This window comes from Sciurus carolinensis, chromosome 9 (genome assembly GCF_902686445.1).
Source record: "Sciurus carolinensis chromosome 9, mSciCar1.2, whole genome shotgun sequence".
NCBI classification, from domain to species: domain Eukaryota; kingdom Metazoa; phylum Chordata; class Mammalia; order Rodentia; family Sciuridae; genus Sciurus; species Sciurus carolinensis.
This window is the reverse complement of record NC_062221.1, coordinates 73,789,621-73,804,833: the sequence shown is the minus strand read 5'-3', so window position 1 is coordinate 73,804,833 and position 15,213 is coordinate 73,789,621. Positions and strand designations below refer to the sequence as shown.

The 15,213-nt window shown below is 41.2% G+C and overlaps 1 protein-coding gene across 1 annotated transcript in view; it reads left to right on the top strand.

Moving 5' to 3' along the window:
- Window positions 1-727: 727 nt before the first annotated feature.
- Upk1b (uroplakin 1B) overlaps window positions 728-15,213 on the top strand; it is a 31,330-nt gene continuing 16,844 nt past the window's right edge. The window contains exons 1-3 of the mRNA XM_047564877.1: window positions 728-845; window positions 12,970-13,057; window positions 14,170-14,370. Of these exons, the coding sequence (XP_047420833.1) occupies window positions 12,989-13,057; window positions 14,170-14,370 (270 nt within the window). The 5' untranslated portion in view covers window positions 728-845; window positions 12,970-12,988. The remainder of the gene's footprint in view (window positions 846-12,969; window positions 13,058-14,169; window positions 14,371-15,213) is intronic.

The window sequence follows — 15,213 nt, the reverse complement described above, 5'->3', positions numbered from 1 at the left end:
GAATTTCTCCCACTCTGTTTCTAGGCAGATCTCTTGCTCCTCATTAGTCTTGGGACCACGCATGGTAAGAACATAACTTGGGCAATTTCTATCCCTATATTACTATCTCCACTCCCCCAATATAGCATGTGCAATTAGAGGAACTGAAAATGGACACGACCCTGTACAGATAACAGGTATCAGTCTCATGAGAAGTAAGGACTAACAGGTCTTTCAATACCTGAAGACAGAAGTAATGATCAAATCACACCAACAGAAACAAACCAAATAAAAATAAAAACAAGCCTGGTGCAATGACACATGCCTGTAATCCCAGTAACTGGGGAGGCTGAGACAAGAGGATTACAAGTTTAAGGCCAGCCTCAGCAACTTAGCAAGACCTTATCTCAAAGTAAAAAATAAAAAGAGTTGGGATGCAGCTTAGTGGTGGAATGCTCCTGGGATTGAATCCCAGTACAAAACACAAAACAAAACAAAACAAAAACAAAAACACACACACAAAAAAAACCTGAGTTTGTATTCGAGGAATAAAGGCCAGACTTAGAAGGAATCCTAAGTGATTAAGCTTAACCCTGTCAAGGTGTCAAGATGCTCCAGCGATCCATCAATCACACATTCCAAGGCAGCAGAAATCTACCAAGTGAGCTTCCGGTCACTCCCTGCCTCTGCCAGGCAGGTTCAGGCAGCATCAGGTTCAGCCCATGTGAGATGCTTCCTCCCAATCACAGACCACCCTTCCCCTGGACTGGAGGCGTAAAGGGTAGAAAAGCAGGGGAGAAAAGCACCCTGGGCTGGTGAGGACTGCAGAGTGAGCCCGAGCAGTGCAGGAAGGAGGTGGCAGCTCTGTGAGTACCCCCTGGCCCGAAGGGATGCCGGCTGTGCTCTCCACGGTTGGCTAACTTTCCTGGGAGCGAAGTTAGCAATCTGAGCAGGAAAGAGAAAGAAGTTACATTCCTGATTAATAGAGTCTGCTACTTTTGTAATTTAGGATATTGTAATTGTTCTGATCTCTTTTATTTTGAACTGTACAATTGCTCTCCTTAAACCTTTGAAGTCTTTGGCCTGTTCTCGGAACTGAGACCAGAGTTCTAGGGGTGTTCTTCAGCCCTCCTGCTCCCAACTTCAAATTTCCCCAGGAACCCTCCATCTCCTGATAAACTCTCTGATGGACAGATGCCTTTGTAGACACCCACCCCCACAACTTCCTTGTGGAGTTAGAAAAGCAAAAGAATTTCTAAGGAAATGGTCATGCTCTTTCTTAAAAATATATTCCATAGTCTAGGGGAAAGAGAGTTTCCTGATCTTCTTGTTAGAAATCATTTGGTCTTGCCAACTAGTAATGGGATTTGCGAGGCAATTTATTCATGCTTCTTCTCTGCAAACAGTTCTGTTCAATATATGTTTCGGTTGAAATAAGTCAACAGATAAGCTTATTCACACAATGTTATTTTTACATCATTTATTTTTATATTTCACCAATTAATCAATCCTCCAGGATCCACAGGTCCTGATTATATTTTTGTCCTAACATTCTCACACAAAATACAAGTTTCAAATAATGCTAGTACTGGTTTACATTTATGTTAAAAGTTTCAAACCCCTCTTCTAACTAGTTTTAAGATTTTTAAGACATTTAAGAATTTGTATTAATCTTAATCTATTTTTTTAATTGAAGACAATGTTTATTGACCATTTCTTGACTGAATAAAGTCCAAAAACACAACAGAAAATAACTCAAGTTTTAGGTATATATGTATTTCAGTTATAAATAAAATTTAGGTTATATAGTTTTCAAACTTTGGGAGAAAATAGTTCTTCTTTTGATTAAGTTTAATAAGCAAATAATAATTCTTATTTTGCTTTTTGCTTACGACAAACTGTTTTGTTTTCTGCTAGAGCAGGCTTAAACATCAACTGATCCATTGATTTAATTTTTTAACCACCTGGGAAGGACTCATAGACTTATGGAAACAAAGAGAAACTTAGATACCATGCCATTAAGAAAAACAAACATATAGCATTTCCTTTTTACCTCTCCTGCTTACATTCTTAACCAGACCAAATACCAATCAGCCCTAGAATCTGCTGTACCCTGCTCAGGAATCTGGGCCTGACGGCCACGCAGCCCATCCACAAACCTGATAGGCTGGCCACCATTGCCTAACTGGGACAGAGACCACATTGCCCTGATCTCACCTCCCCCAGGATCTCCACAGTATTCTTGCCCTGGGCCTAGGCATCCCACTGGCATTGCCCATACCTATGGGCACTGAAGCCATTGCACATCTTAGTTCTTGATTTCTTGTGGGTGAATGACTGCAGCCAGCACAGGGAACACCCGAAATCCAGAGCAGGGATGTCCACTTGAACTTTCCATGATGATGGAAATGCTCTAGGCAACAGCTATTAACCACATGTGGCTATGGGGTGCTTGAAATGTGGCTACAGCAACTAAAGAACTGATATTTTTTAATTCTGTTGAGTTAAATTTATTTGACTTTCAATATCCACATGTAGCTACTAGCTACCATATTGGTCAATGTAAGTTGAGAGAGCTGTAAAGTGAAACAAATAGAAAAGAAAAGAAAAGAAAAGAAAAAAGCTTGATGGATACTGTGAGCTGTAGGTATCACACCATGGAAATCGGCTTTGCTTTTCATCATTGTCCAGGACTTGTCCCACCCTAGTTTTAAGCAGATTTGTCCTGACCTGAGATCTTTTTTTTTTTTTTTTTTTTTTTTGGCACTGGGGATCGAACTCAGGGCATTATGCTTGTGAGGCAAGCACTCTACCAGCTGAGCTATCTCCCCAGCCCCTGACCTGAGATCTTCACACCCATTTTTGTATACAATTATCTGCCCTTTCCTGGGCTTCGGTGTCAAAGTTATTTGGTTTCCTTTTTCTCTCTCTCCTATTTCCCATTTATTTATTCTTTTGTTAATCCAAATTTCTCTAGCATGAGTAGAGTTTGAGGTGTGGTTTGCGTGTTCTCTGCTGCAACAAACTTGGGTGAGGGAAAGAGGTAATGAACTTGAAAAAATGATCTCATGCTTGGTGGGTGAGTCACATTTTTTTCTTCTGCTTTGAAAAGTGGTTTGTTTAGTGAGCAATTGTCTTTAGATCTATTCATTTGTCTGGAAACATCAACACTGTGGATATGAATAATCTGTATAAGAAAACAAACTGAAGGGCTGGGGCTGTAGCTCAGGGGTAAAGTGTTTCCTCGCACGTGTGAGGGACTGGGTTCCATCCTCGGTACCACGTAAAAAAATAAATAAAGATATTGTTTCCTCTACAACTAAAAAAAATTTTTTTTAAAATGAAAAAACTGAATGAAAGTCCAAAAAATATATATATATGGATAGTGTTTTAAAAATCCACACTTCCCAAAGCAAAGGAACTCCCAGGGTGTTGAGCAATTTTAGTAAATCATTGTGGTGCCAGGTCAATGGGAAGTTCTTCACAGGGTGGGGCGTATGGAGGCTATTCTTCAGCAGGGAAAACACTTAAGGTGAGTTGCTCACCTCAGTCTGTGATGTATCATTTCTAAAGTGGACAGTCACTTCTCTGATCTCTGCCCACCATGGTCACTTCCCACTTTTTACAAATTCACTCATCCTGCTTATTCCCTTCCTAGGCCTGCCAAATAAAGACACCTAACATATGCGAAGGAAGCTCTGCATTTAGAATAAGAAGGGAAAGATCCAGAAAATCACATATTTGAAACAGCCCAACATACCAGGGGCTAAGAGGGAAGGCAGGAAGGAGGATACATCACATCATCAGGGGTCAGTCTCTATCCACAGAGAGACACACCCACACCCCTAACCTTGAGTTTAGGAGCTACCTTCCGCGTGTCTTCCCTCTCCCTTTGAACATAAATATGAGGAGGGATCTGATAAACTCATTCCCAAAGAGATGTTGACACTGATGGCTAATGAGACTCAATGTGTGTCTTCTGTATGTATTTGTATTTTAACCAGCAGCAAAGCAGCGATTCTATAATTATATCATTTCAAAATAAGAGTGAAGAGTAGGAAGACTTTGAGCAGAGGGAGAGGGTAGAAGGCTTTTTCCCCATTTTCTGTGACTCACTTGGTTTAATTTCTAAGATAAAAGGCAAGCTCAAGGGCAGGGGGTTGGGAGTTTCTCTTAATTTTATAGAGGCATTAATAGAGATGGTATCTTTATTTTAAAAAGAAAAAAGTAGCTGGGTGTGGTGATGCACATTTGTAATACCAGCAGCTTGGGAGGCTGAGGTGGGAGGATCTCAAGTTCAAAACCAACCTCAGTAACTTAGTGAGATCCTGAGCAACATAGTGAGACCAGTCTCAAAATAAGAAATAAAAAGAGCTGGGGATGTGGCTCACCTGAATTTAATCCCCAATAAAGAAGGAGAAAGAGGAGGAAGAAAACAAGAGGAAGAGGAAGGGTAAGGAAAGAGGAGAAAGAGAAGGAGGAGGAGGAGGAGGAGGAGGAGGAAAAGGAGGGAAGGAGGAGGAGGAGGAAAAGGAGGGAAGGAGGAGGAGGAGGAGGAAAGTCTGTTATGCCACGAATGGGCACATGACCAATAATGACACTGGAATAACTGACACTTTAATTTTTTCCTAAATTACAAACCTTAGTAAGACACAAAATACCAAGAGTATAGTCATGGACTTTTAGGTGTGACATTCAACCTGTTTATGGGGTTTATAATTATGCTTTTTAAATATAATTCTTTGTCAAATTGAATTTTTTTAATGTACAGAAATCTGCTCCTCTTTGGGTTCAGAATACACCATTAAGCAAACTTGGGTAAAGAAGAGATATAACAAAGTACCGGGCTAGGTTGCTGTGGCAAGAGGATAAGAGGAAAGAAAAGCCAAACACACACACCCACAAACAGGACCTGGATTAAGTCCCCAGGACAGCTATTTGCCAAAGCCAGAGAGAGGATCCAGGGAAGGAATGGCAAATCTGGACAGGGCAGTAGAAGAGGTTTTTTCAGCTGGGCTTCAGAGGTCGCAAAGAGTTCAGAGGAAGAAATGGAAGGGATTCCAAAGAGAGGAGCAACCCAGCTCAACCTGGAGGCATGCTCAGGACACAAGGGGAGCAGGGAGGCCCCTGGGAACTGGTCAGCACTGTCCTGAATGCGGCTAAGAAGTTCATACTTTATCCAGCCTCCCTGCCATGACCAGAAGGGTAAAAGGGCTGGGTCTGGCCGAGTACTGTAGAAACAAGGTAAAAGAGGCCATTGGTCTGCTTCCAAGAGCAGAGAAGCTAAGAAGCTCTCGAATTCAAATGCACCAGAATAGGACAGGAGCAATTTGTATTTGAAGACCTTGGTCAATAACAGAGAATATGTGGACACATGAAGTCACCTGGCAGTAGGAAGTGAGGGAGCCAGTGGCTGAGCTTATGGGTGAAGAGACAGCTATCTATGACAGCCCTTTGAACTGAGGATACAGCAAGCCTTGAAGTTTTTGTTTTTGTTTTTTTGCATGGTGGGATGGTGCCAGGGATTGAATTCAGGGGCACTTGACCACTGAGCCACATCCCCTCCCTGTTTTGTATTTTATTTAAAGACAGGGTCTTATTGAGTTGCTTAACACCTCACTTCTGCTGAGGCTGGCTTTGAACTCTCGATCCTCCTGCCTCAGCCTCCCAAGCTGCTGGGATTACAGGCATGTGCCACCGCACCTGGTGAGACTTAGAGATTTTTAAGCAGAGGAGTGATATAAAACCAGAGCTCCGCTTTAGAAAGTTCTCTCCAAAAGCACTGTGTGGAATGGATACAGAAGTCATTGAATTCATTTGAGCCAGAAGCTATCAGCTGGAGGTAGGAATTAGAAAGAAGGGGTAAAGTGGTCTCAGGAGATATCAAAAAGTGATAATTTTTCTTTCTATCAAAAATATAAATCAATCCGAATTGGGAGGGTTTATTAGTCAAGGTTCTTCACAGAAACAGAACCAACAGGAAATGTGTGTGTGTGTGTGAGTGTGTGTGTGTGTGTGTGTGTGTGTGTGTGTGTGTGTGTCCTATTATCTATATGTAATCTATCTACCTATCTATACCTAGAAAAAAAGAATGATCTTAAGAATTGGCTCATGTGACTTTGGGGACCAACACATCTGAAATCTATACAGCAGGTTGGCAGCCTGAAAATTTGGGAAGAGTTGATGCTGCTCTCTATGTCTGAAATCTGCAGATGGAAAACTCAGTCAGGTCTTCTATGTTGCACTCATGAGCCAGAATTGCTGTTTCTTTGGGAAACATCAGTGTTTGGTCTTAAAGCTTTCATTTAACTGGAGAAGGCCCCCCATGTTATGGAGGGTAATCTACTTTTCTCAAAGTCTCTTCTGACTTAAATGCTAATTACATCTCAAAAAAATATCTTCAAAGAAATATCTAGACTGCCTTTTTGTTTTTGCAGTGCTGGGGATTGAACTCAGGGCCTTGTGATTGCGAGGCAAGCACTCTACCAACTGAGCTATATCCCCAGCCCCCTAGACTGCTCTTTGACCAAAAAACTGGGTACCGTATTGTAGCCATGCTAATGCATGAAGTGAACTTTCACAGGGTATTCATTGCCATACTTCCTTGCCAGGCCGGCAAAGACAAAACTCAAGAGGCACAACCTCTCTCAGGCACAGAGAACAAATTCACATTCTGTGCATATGGAGAAGAGTTCCCCGTTGTCCTTCCCTTTGGTTTTTTCTTCATATTTGTCTTCTTTGGAAAGGAAAACAAGCTCATAATGTCTTTCTTTTTTAATAGCTATCAACATGGAAATTCATTGAAGTTTTTATTTTTTAACCCAAAAGTTTCATTGGTCTGCCCTTATGCACAAGCATTATTAGCCTTACCAGAAATCATGTCACCTTTCCTTTGGTGTACAGAAGTGCAACCTCTCCTAGAGAGGCCTCCAGCTTGTGTGTGATGGAAGCAAATCCACGTGTCTCAGTTTTCCAGGAACATTTCCTGGATGTCCTCCACTGAATGGGAGTCTCTGTCACAGAGACTATGTAATGTCAGCTTACACATTGTGACCAGTGCCTTCCAGCTTCCCTCTTGAGTATCCTGGAAATCGTCAGATAACTGTTATTTTCTTATTGTTCTTTTTAGGTATACATGACAGTAGAGTGTATTTTGACATATTATACATACATGGAGTATAACTTAACACTAATTAGGATCCCATTCTTGAGGTTGTACATGATGAGTTTCACTGGTCATGTATTCATATATGAACATAGGAAAGTTATGTCTGATTCATTCCACTGTCGTTCCTATTCCCATCACCCCTCCCTTCCCTTTATTCCCCTCTGTCTAATCCAATGAACTTCTGTTCTTCCTTCCTCTCCCTCTTCATTGTGTTTTAGCATCCACATATCAGAGAGAACATTTGACCTTTGGTTTTTTGGGATTGGCTTATTTCACTTATCATGATAGTGTCCAGTTCCATCCATTTACCAGCAAATGCTATAATTTCATTCTTCTTTATGGTTGAGTAATATTTCACTGTGTATATATACCGAATTTTCTTTATCCATTCATTTGTTGAAGGGCACCTACATTGGTTCATAGCTTAACTAACATGGGTAACTGCTTTTTAAGGTCAGTAATTGTTCTGAGTGCAACTTTCTTTTTCATTATTCTAGAACACCAGTTTCAACTAACTTGTCATGTGGTTTAAAGATATGTTCCTGGTAAGGGGATCCTCTTTGAGCCCAGGTTTCTTACCTGCTGTTTTCCCATCTAAAGAGGCACTATTTTGATCTGTTTTTAAGTACTAGAGTTCCATATTGAAATCGTATTTCCATATTTCCTTTGAAAATATGGCTCTGTGTTTTTAAATATTAAACCACTGCATTAGGTCCCTTCACCATTCCTTAGCTTATCAGCTCTGGTCTGTCTGCGTCAAGGAACTGAGGCCAAAGTAAAGAAAATTAATAGTGGCTAGATAATTAATATTATACTAGAATTTCACATATATTCTCATTTGATTTTCACAGTACCCCTTGAAAGTAGGTATTACTATTCCCACATAGAAATTAAAGTCAACAAGATCTAGTAACCTCCTGGGAATCACGAAACTATTAAGTGGTAAAGCTAAGATTCAAAGGTCTGTACAAAGCTCGTTTTCTTTCTACTTTGCCTCACTCCTTAACTTCTGCAGTAAGCTCTAAGCAAATCACTAAGATGTATATTCATCCATCCTTCCATTCATTTATTCATTCATTCATGTAAACATTTGTTTATCCACTTTTTTTTTTTTTAATTAAACATCTGAATGTCTGGTATGTGTTAGGCACAGTTACACTTTGGACCTAGAAGGGCAAGTGTAACAGGGTCCCACCCAGTGTCTTCTGTTTTGGAGACTCTTGCAATAAAGTGTAGGAAGCCCTTCATAGGTTAATACCAAAAGAAAAGAATGCAAAAGAGAGAACAGAACTGGATCATCTCTGCATAATTTCTCTGGCGAGATGAAAGCAGCCCCAGCCCAAAGTTAAACCTCAGAGGTCACTTCTGCATCCCCTCTCAGTCTGGAGCAGAGTCCATAGAGCTGGCCAAAGCCAGAGGGAGGAGGTCCAAGGGCAGGAGCTGACTGCTCAGGAATGCTGGTGGAATGCACAGAAGACCCTCCCATGTGGACGTGCAGCCTGGTACCTGACTCTTGCCACACCCAGCATGACTGGGAACCTTTTTTTTTTTTTTTTTTTCTTTTCCCAGAGAGATTTTTGTTTTCCCCTGTGAAGCCAACCATGGAAATAAAAAGAAGCACAAATAGATAACTGTGTAAAGGCATCCATTTCTCTCCAGCAGAGCAGTCCCTGGGCAGGGAAGAGAAGGAAAGTGGATGGGAGGTTGCTTCTCAACCTAGGAACTGGAACCCTTGACTATGTCAACATCAGAGCCTCCTTGCTATGCCCCAAAAATCTCTGGTGCATAAAGCAAAACCTTAACCCAATACTCTGCTCTTCCTAAATATCCCCTGGTTATTATTAATAATTTCTCATGTTTGTAAATAATCTGAGTTTGCCAATGGCTTCTGCATCTCTCATCTCATTTGGTGAATATAACCATTCCATGGGTAGAAGAAGTTGTGTTCTGATGAATGATCTTGCTGATAAGCGGATGATGACGTATAATGGGGCATGGGAGGGGTTAGCGTTCAGGTTAGGGTTAGGTTTAGGGTTAGGTTTAGGGAGGGGGGCAAGAATGGAGGAAGGAAGGACTGTATAGAGGGAAAAGAGGGGTGGGAGAGGTGGGGGGGAAGGAAAAAAATAACAGAATGAATCAAACAACATTACCCTATGTAAATTTATGATTACACAAATGGTATGCCTTTACTCCATGTACAAACAGAAACAACATGTATCCCATTTGTTTACAATAAAATAAATAATTAAAAAAAAAAAAGAAGTTGTGTTCTGCCCATTTTAAACAAGGAGACACACTCTAAGAGGGTCATTGCCCAGGGTTACACAATAATGACAGGGCAGGACTAGAACTTGAACCTTGGTATTCTGTTGTACAGGCCCAGTGTACTCACCTTTAGCCCAGAGCCTCCAGACTACACTGTGAGCTACGAGAAGACTACACTTGACTCTGTCTTGACATTTGTGACTCTTCAAGGATTGAAGCAAATGTCAACCTAGTCTAAAACACAAGGGACCAAGGAGAAACTATGAACTGCTCTCTCCCATTGACTTCACATTACACATTTAACTTCCAGGAATTCTGATCCCAGGGAGTAGTGGGGAGAGCTCCTGGTTGGGAGGTTTCCTGGGAAAGAGTATGGCTACCACACTGGATTTGGGAGAAATGTGAATACATAGTAGAGTGTTAAAGGGCTAAGGAAACAAGAACCCAGAGAAGTGGGTGAAGAAAGGTCTGGTGTGTCTGATCTTCGCAAAAACAGAGTCTTCTAAGCAGGAAAAATATATGTGTTCCCTCGGTTCCCAGGATTGGCAAGGAAGCAAGCCAGCTGCTGCTTTTTCTACTGAGAGTGTTAGCGGTGTGACAGCCCGTGTAGACTGCAGTGCCACATAAGTGATTTGGAGCCTTACAGCAGAACGGCACTTTCTAGCAGTGTGACCTTGGCACACTGATCCCTCCAAGCCTCCTTTTCTTCATCCGCAAAATGGAAGCCAATAGATTCTCCCCCTAGATCTTTTAAGAAAATGCAGCCTTGCTAACACAACACCAGTGATTTGAGCCCCAGGAGACTCATTTCAGACTTCTGCCCTCCAGAACTGTAAGTTTGTGGTAATTTGTTATAGAAGTAATATGAAACAAATATAGACTTTGGTTAAAATGACCATCTCTCATGCTGTTGAGAAGATGAACATAAAGAGCCTAATGTGGGACTGAGAGAATCTAAGTGCCCGTTAAATGACAGCTTCTGTTACTATTTTTGTTATTTTTGGAAGACAGGTGAACTTTCTAAGTTATTATGTGCCACGGATGCCAAAGGCCTAAGGAAAAAGGAGAGAACATAGAGTGCAAAAGAAAAAATTCTAGTAGCCAGCAAGTTTAGAATATCTGCCCATCATGTGTTCCTGCTTTCCATTAGCCAGCCCACGGCCAGGCTGCCTCCCTGGCATTTGCAACCATATCTGCTTAGCTTCCTTTTGTGCTTTTCCTGTTCAATCCAGGCTCCTGTCTCCCTCCTTATTTTATTCTCCATTCTTCTGCATTTTCCCACCCCTAACTTCAACCCTTCAAATTCTCCCACAGCATATTCACTTGCCCTTTCCTCTCTTAAAAATCTGTGTGGCAGAGACATCTTTGGAAAAGAATATATTTTATGGACATACTTGAGTCTCTGGGGCCAAATTCCTTGCTAAGGGTTCTGTCCGCTCATTTCTGGACCAATGAAATCTTGAAGGTGGTCTACCTAACCCTTTCCTTTTTTTCTATATCCCTCCTACTTTCCCCCTTTTATTCATATAGTTCATTTTGCTTTAAATGCATGTTACTTTAAACTTCCTCAAAGAAAAATTTCTTCTTTCTGTTCCTTAAGTCCAATTAATCACCCCAAATAGGCTGCTACCTGAAAAATAGGTGCCCAATCAGTACTATACTGGTCAATAATGGTGCTGAATTTGGCCTGTCCAGATATTTGCCCTTTTCTCTCTATACTTCTATTATCTGGACATCTATCTTTCACAGTCTATGTATTTGTATGCCTAGTTTAGAGAGTAACCTAACTGGTCAGAGATAATGTCTGTACATACCAGTAATGAACTTCACATGCAACTGATCTGTGCATACGAGTAAAATTCCCCTTAGGGAGGTTGGTGATTTAAATTCCTCAAGGTAGCAAGAGTCCACTCAGTTTAGTGTGCAACAACACTGGAAAGAAATGAATGGCATTGCTCAGCAGAAACTTCACACAGGGATCATGTAACAATGACCCAGAATCTTCCATTCCTTCAGTAAACATTAATGGAGTGCCCATTGTATGCCAAATTCTAGCCAAGAATACACATAAATTTTAACTCCTCAAATTCCTAGTTTCCCAGGAAAACAGCAAAGGGAAAAGATTTACAGATGCTTCAATTTCTTGGAAAGTGACTAATATATATGTTATAGTGCAACAGTGGATTTAAAACTTAGCAAAGCCTCGATCAAATAATAACCTTGCCTCCCACTGATTCCTGTCTACACACTGACTACCTTGTTATCTCCTGGGGGCCTTACTCTTTTGTCTCTACTTCCTAACTTTCCCTTTCCCTGAAAAGTCACTCCTCCCCAGTTCCGCCTTTCTCCTACATGTTCCCACATCTACTCCACTGGTCAAAACCAGACACATCCACCAAGACCCACAACTCCCTTCCTCAGAACCCCCACAGTATTTAGTGTCTTCACAACTACATGGGATCATAGCTTAGCTTCCCTGCTAGAACACAAAAGCCTAGAATTCAACAATCTCCCTTACATTTCTGTGTATAACTCACAATGCAATTATATCATTTAATACCTTTTGATTTAGACCATGAATGCATGAATTAACTAGTTAATTAATTAATATACTATTGAGAGGTGGGAATGAGTTTTCTCAAGATGTATTAAGTGCAGAAGCCAAAATGATTGACCCAAACACCCTGTGTTCCTTCCAGCAAATTTTCAGAGAGACTCAAGGCCCATTTCCGCTCTCTCTGCACTGAACTTTTTGCATCATTTCTGGGAGCTAAGGTTAGCTGCAGGGAAGTTCTTGGGTCCTGGAGTCACACAGACAAGGACTTCCCAAAAGCTGAAGACAAGCAGCTCTGCTAATGCTTCTTGGATAACCCCAGGGAACCTAATTTACCAATTTAAGCTTTAGTTTTCTGATCTGCAAAATGCAGTTGCCTCCTCTCTTTTCTTGATGGCTTATGATAATTAGGTATATGCATGTGAAACATGACCTTTTCTCTCTATACTTCTGTTATCTGAACTTATATCTTTCACAGTCTATTTATTAGTATATCTAGTAACACGTTCTGTGACACTTTATTTGCCAACTATTTTTTAATAACAAAATATTCATAAAATAATGGTTTCTAACAGAAACCCACAGTTCATATGAGAATCAGTCACTAACTCTATGAGTTTATCCTTTGGGTTTCACTCTGTCGTGGTAGAGCCCTGGGACTCTCAGTGTGTGTCAGTCCTGCCTAGTCCTCACCACCTCAGTTCTGCTCTTTGACCTTGCAGGGCCTCAGTTTATCTCTCAGAAGTATGCATCTGTACCTGAAAGGCACTGATCAGACTCTGGAAGATTTTATTTTCCTTTTCTTCTTTATAAAGTTATTGTGATTACCAAGCTCACTAATCAAATTTCCTCCATTATTAAAGATTATACTCACCCCAGGTTTGGATGCTTTCAGACACAAAAAGGCAATCCACAATATCATGATTTAGTCATGCTATGAATATTCTAGCAGTATTCGTCACCTGCCCCTATTAAAACATAACACTCTCAACTGTGTCTTTAGCTTGTGGGAAATCCTGAAGATGGCCAAGGATGATTCCACTGTCCGTTGCTTCCAGGGCCTGCTGATATTTGGAAATGTGATTGTTGGTGTAAGTAATGAGAATTTTCAGAAAAGTCTGCTCTTTCCATAAGCATGAGTTTAGATTAATCAAAAGTGAGAATTAAAATGAAAATAACAGTATAATTACTTGTTCCCTATATATTCTCATTTTCAGAAATGTGTAGTAAATATGCTAGCTAGAATTTAACTATAAAAGTAATCATATGCAATTTTGAAATATGTCAAAAGACCATAGTTATAAAAAAAAATTTAAAAAAACCTTTTCCTTCCAACTTTAAAGCATAAGAATCTAAAGGAAGTCACATCCACCATGACCAGTATCCAAACACCTACCACACACATACTTCAGTGCTTCTTTCCAATTTCATCTTGGTTTAATTTTGGGAATCTGTCACTAAGTTTATTGGGACAAATATTTGCATCTTTTCTTCTACACAGAAGTCAATACCAGCATGTGGGACTGTCTCAGAGGTCACGCTGTGGGGGTAGGGGAGAGCACTTGTTTGGGAGTCAAAACCTGGTTCTTGGACCAGCTCTGCCTCTGACCCCCTGTATGACCCTGGACAAGTCATCACCTTTCAGGGCCAAGATTCCTCATCCATGAAATACAGACAATGGGATAAGTTTCCAGCTCTCACTGATAAGTACGACCAAGACCACTTTAAATATTACAATCTAGTAGTGTGCACAATAAGGCACTGGGGGTGGGCTGGGGGGTCAGCAGTAACCTTCATACAAAGAGGCACCATCTAGGGCTGGGATGTTGCTCAGTGGTAGAGCAGTTGCCTAGCACGCACAAAGTTCTGAATTCATCCCCAGCACTATAAAAGAAAAGAAAAAAAAAGTAAAAGGCACATCTGAGTGGTTTATGGATGGTCTAAAATTAGCTAGGTCTTTTCCCAAATAGGAATAAGACCAAGAGACACGTCAAAGTAGTATCCAAGGGAGATTGTATATGGAAGGAAAGAGCAGGATGAAACTAGTTGTTTGAATTCCTGGTAATGAGGAGTTGAAGTCAGTTGCATAAAACCTGTGTGGGGGAGGGAATCAGTCTGTCTCACCCACCCTCCTCCATTCCCTTTCCCAATGCTGTGCTCCTGGCCACCTGCCTGACACCACCCACTCTTGGCTTGCTCCCAGATGTGTGGCATCGCCCTGACTGCAGAGTGCATCTTCTTTGTATCTGACCAACACAGCCTCTACCCATTGCTGGAAGCCACCAACAATGATGACATCTATGGGGCCGCCTGGATCGGCATGTTTGTGGGCATCTGCCTCTTCTGCCTGTCTGTCCTAGGCATTGTGGGCATCATGAAGTCCAACAGGAAAATTCTTCTAGCAGTAAGACCTTCAAACTCTCTAGAACTGATTTTGTGGACCCATTTTAATGGATTGTTTCTTCATCACTGAGCACAATGCCTGGGTTTTCCATAATGCGTGTAGAAGCAGAGAGCTGCAGGTGAGGGTGAAAAAGCAGTTGAGGCAAGAATGTCCTCCACTACTGCAAGTCCAGAAGATTCTCATGCAGAGAACCTAAAGGGAGACACCTGGAGGTGACTCTACTGATTATTTTCCAGATCTGTGCTTCTCCAGCCAGTGTCTGCACATCCCCAACATATATAGCCAGAAATTACATAGGACATACACACAAAAAAACATTATGAGATCTTGTTTATTAGATTTTTCCCCTTGACAAGAAGTAGTTATAAATACTATTTTAATATTAATCATAGATATGTAAGGACATAAAATACCAAGTAGCCATGAATTTTTCAGAGAAAGCAGGAGACTTTTTAAGACTTTTGAGCTTAAGACTGCTGGGTTTTGTGTGATGGCCTGCACTTCCCACATCGTCATTCCCTCTGCTTTAACAGGAGCCTGAGAAAACCTTGACAAACCCCACTGTGAGTGCACCTTCCACTCACACCCACCTGAGGAGGCTCTAACCCTGTTTCCAAACCACAGACAGCAAGACTATGACCTGCCTTCATAGGTGGAAGCAAATTTGTAGCCAGCAGAGCTGAGAAACCTCTAAGTTGGGTCTAGTTCTCTACTGCCTTCCCCTATGCACCAGGAGAGAAGTTTTTCATGTTGCCATGGGAACACACACACACACATGTATACACCACACAAAACTCCCAAACCCTGAAATAACTCAGCTGCCCAAATGCTCAGGACCTGAAT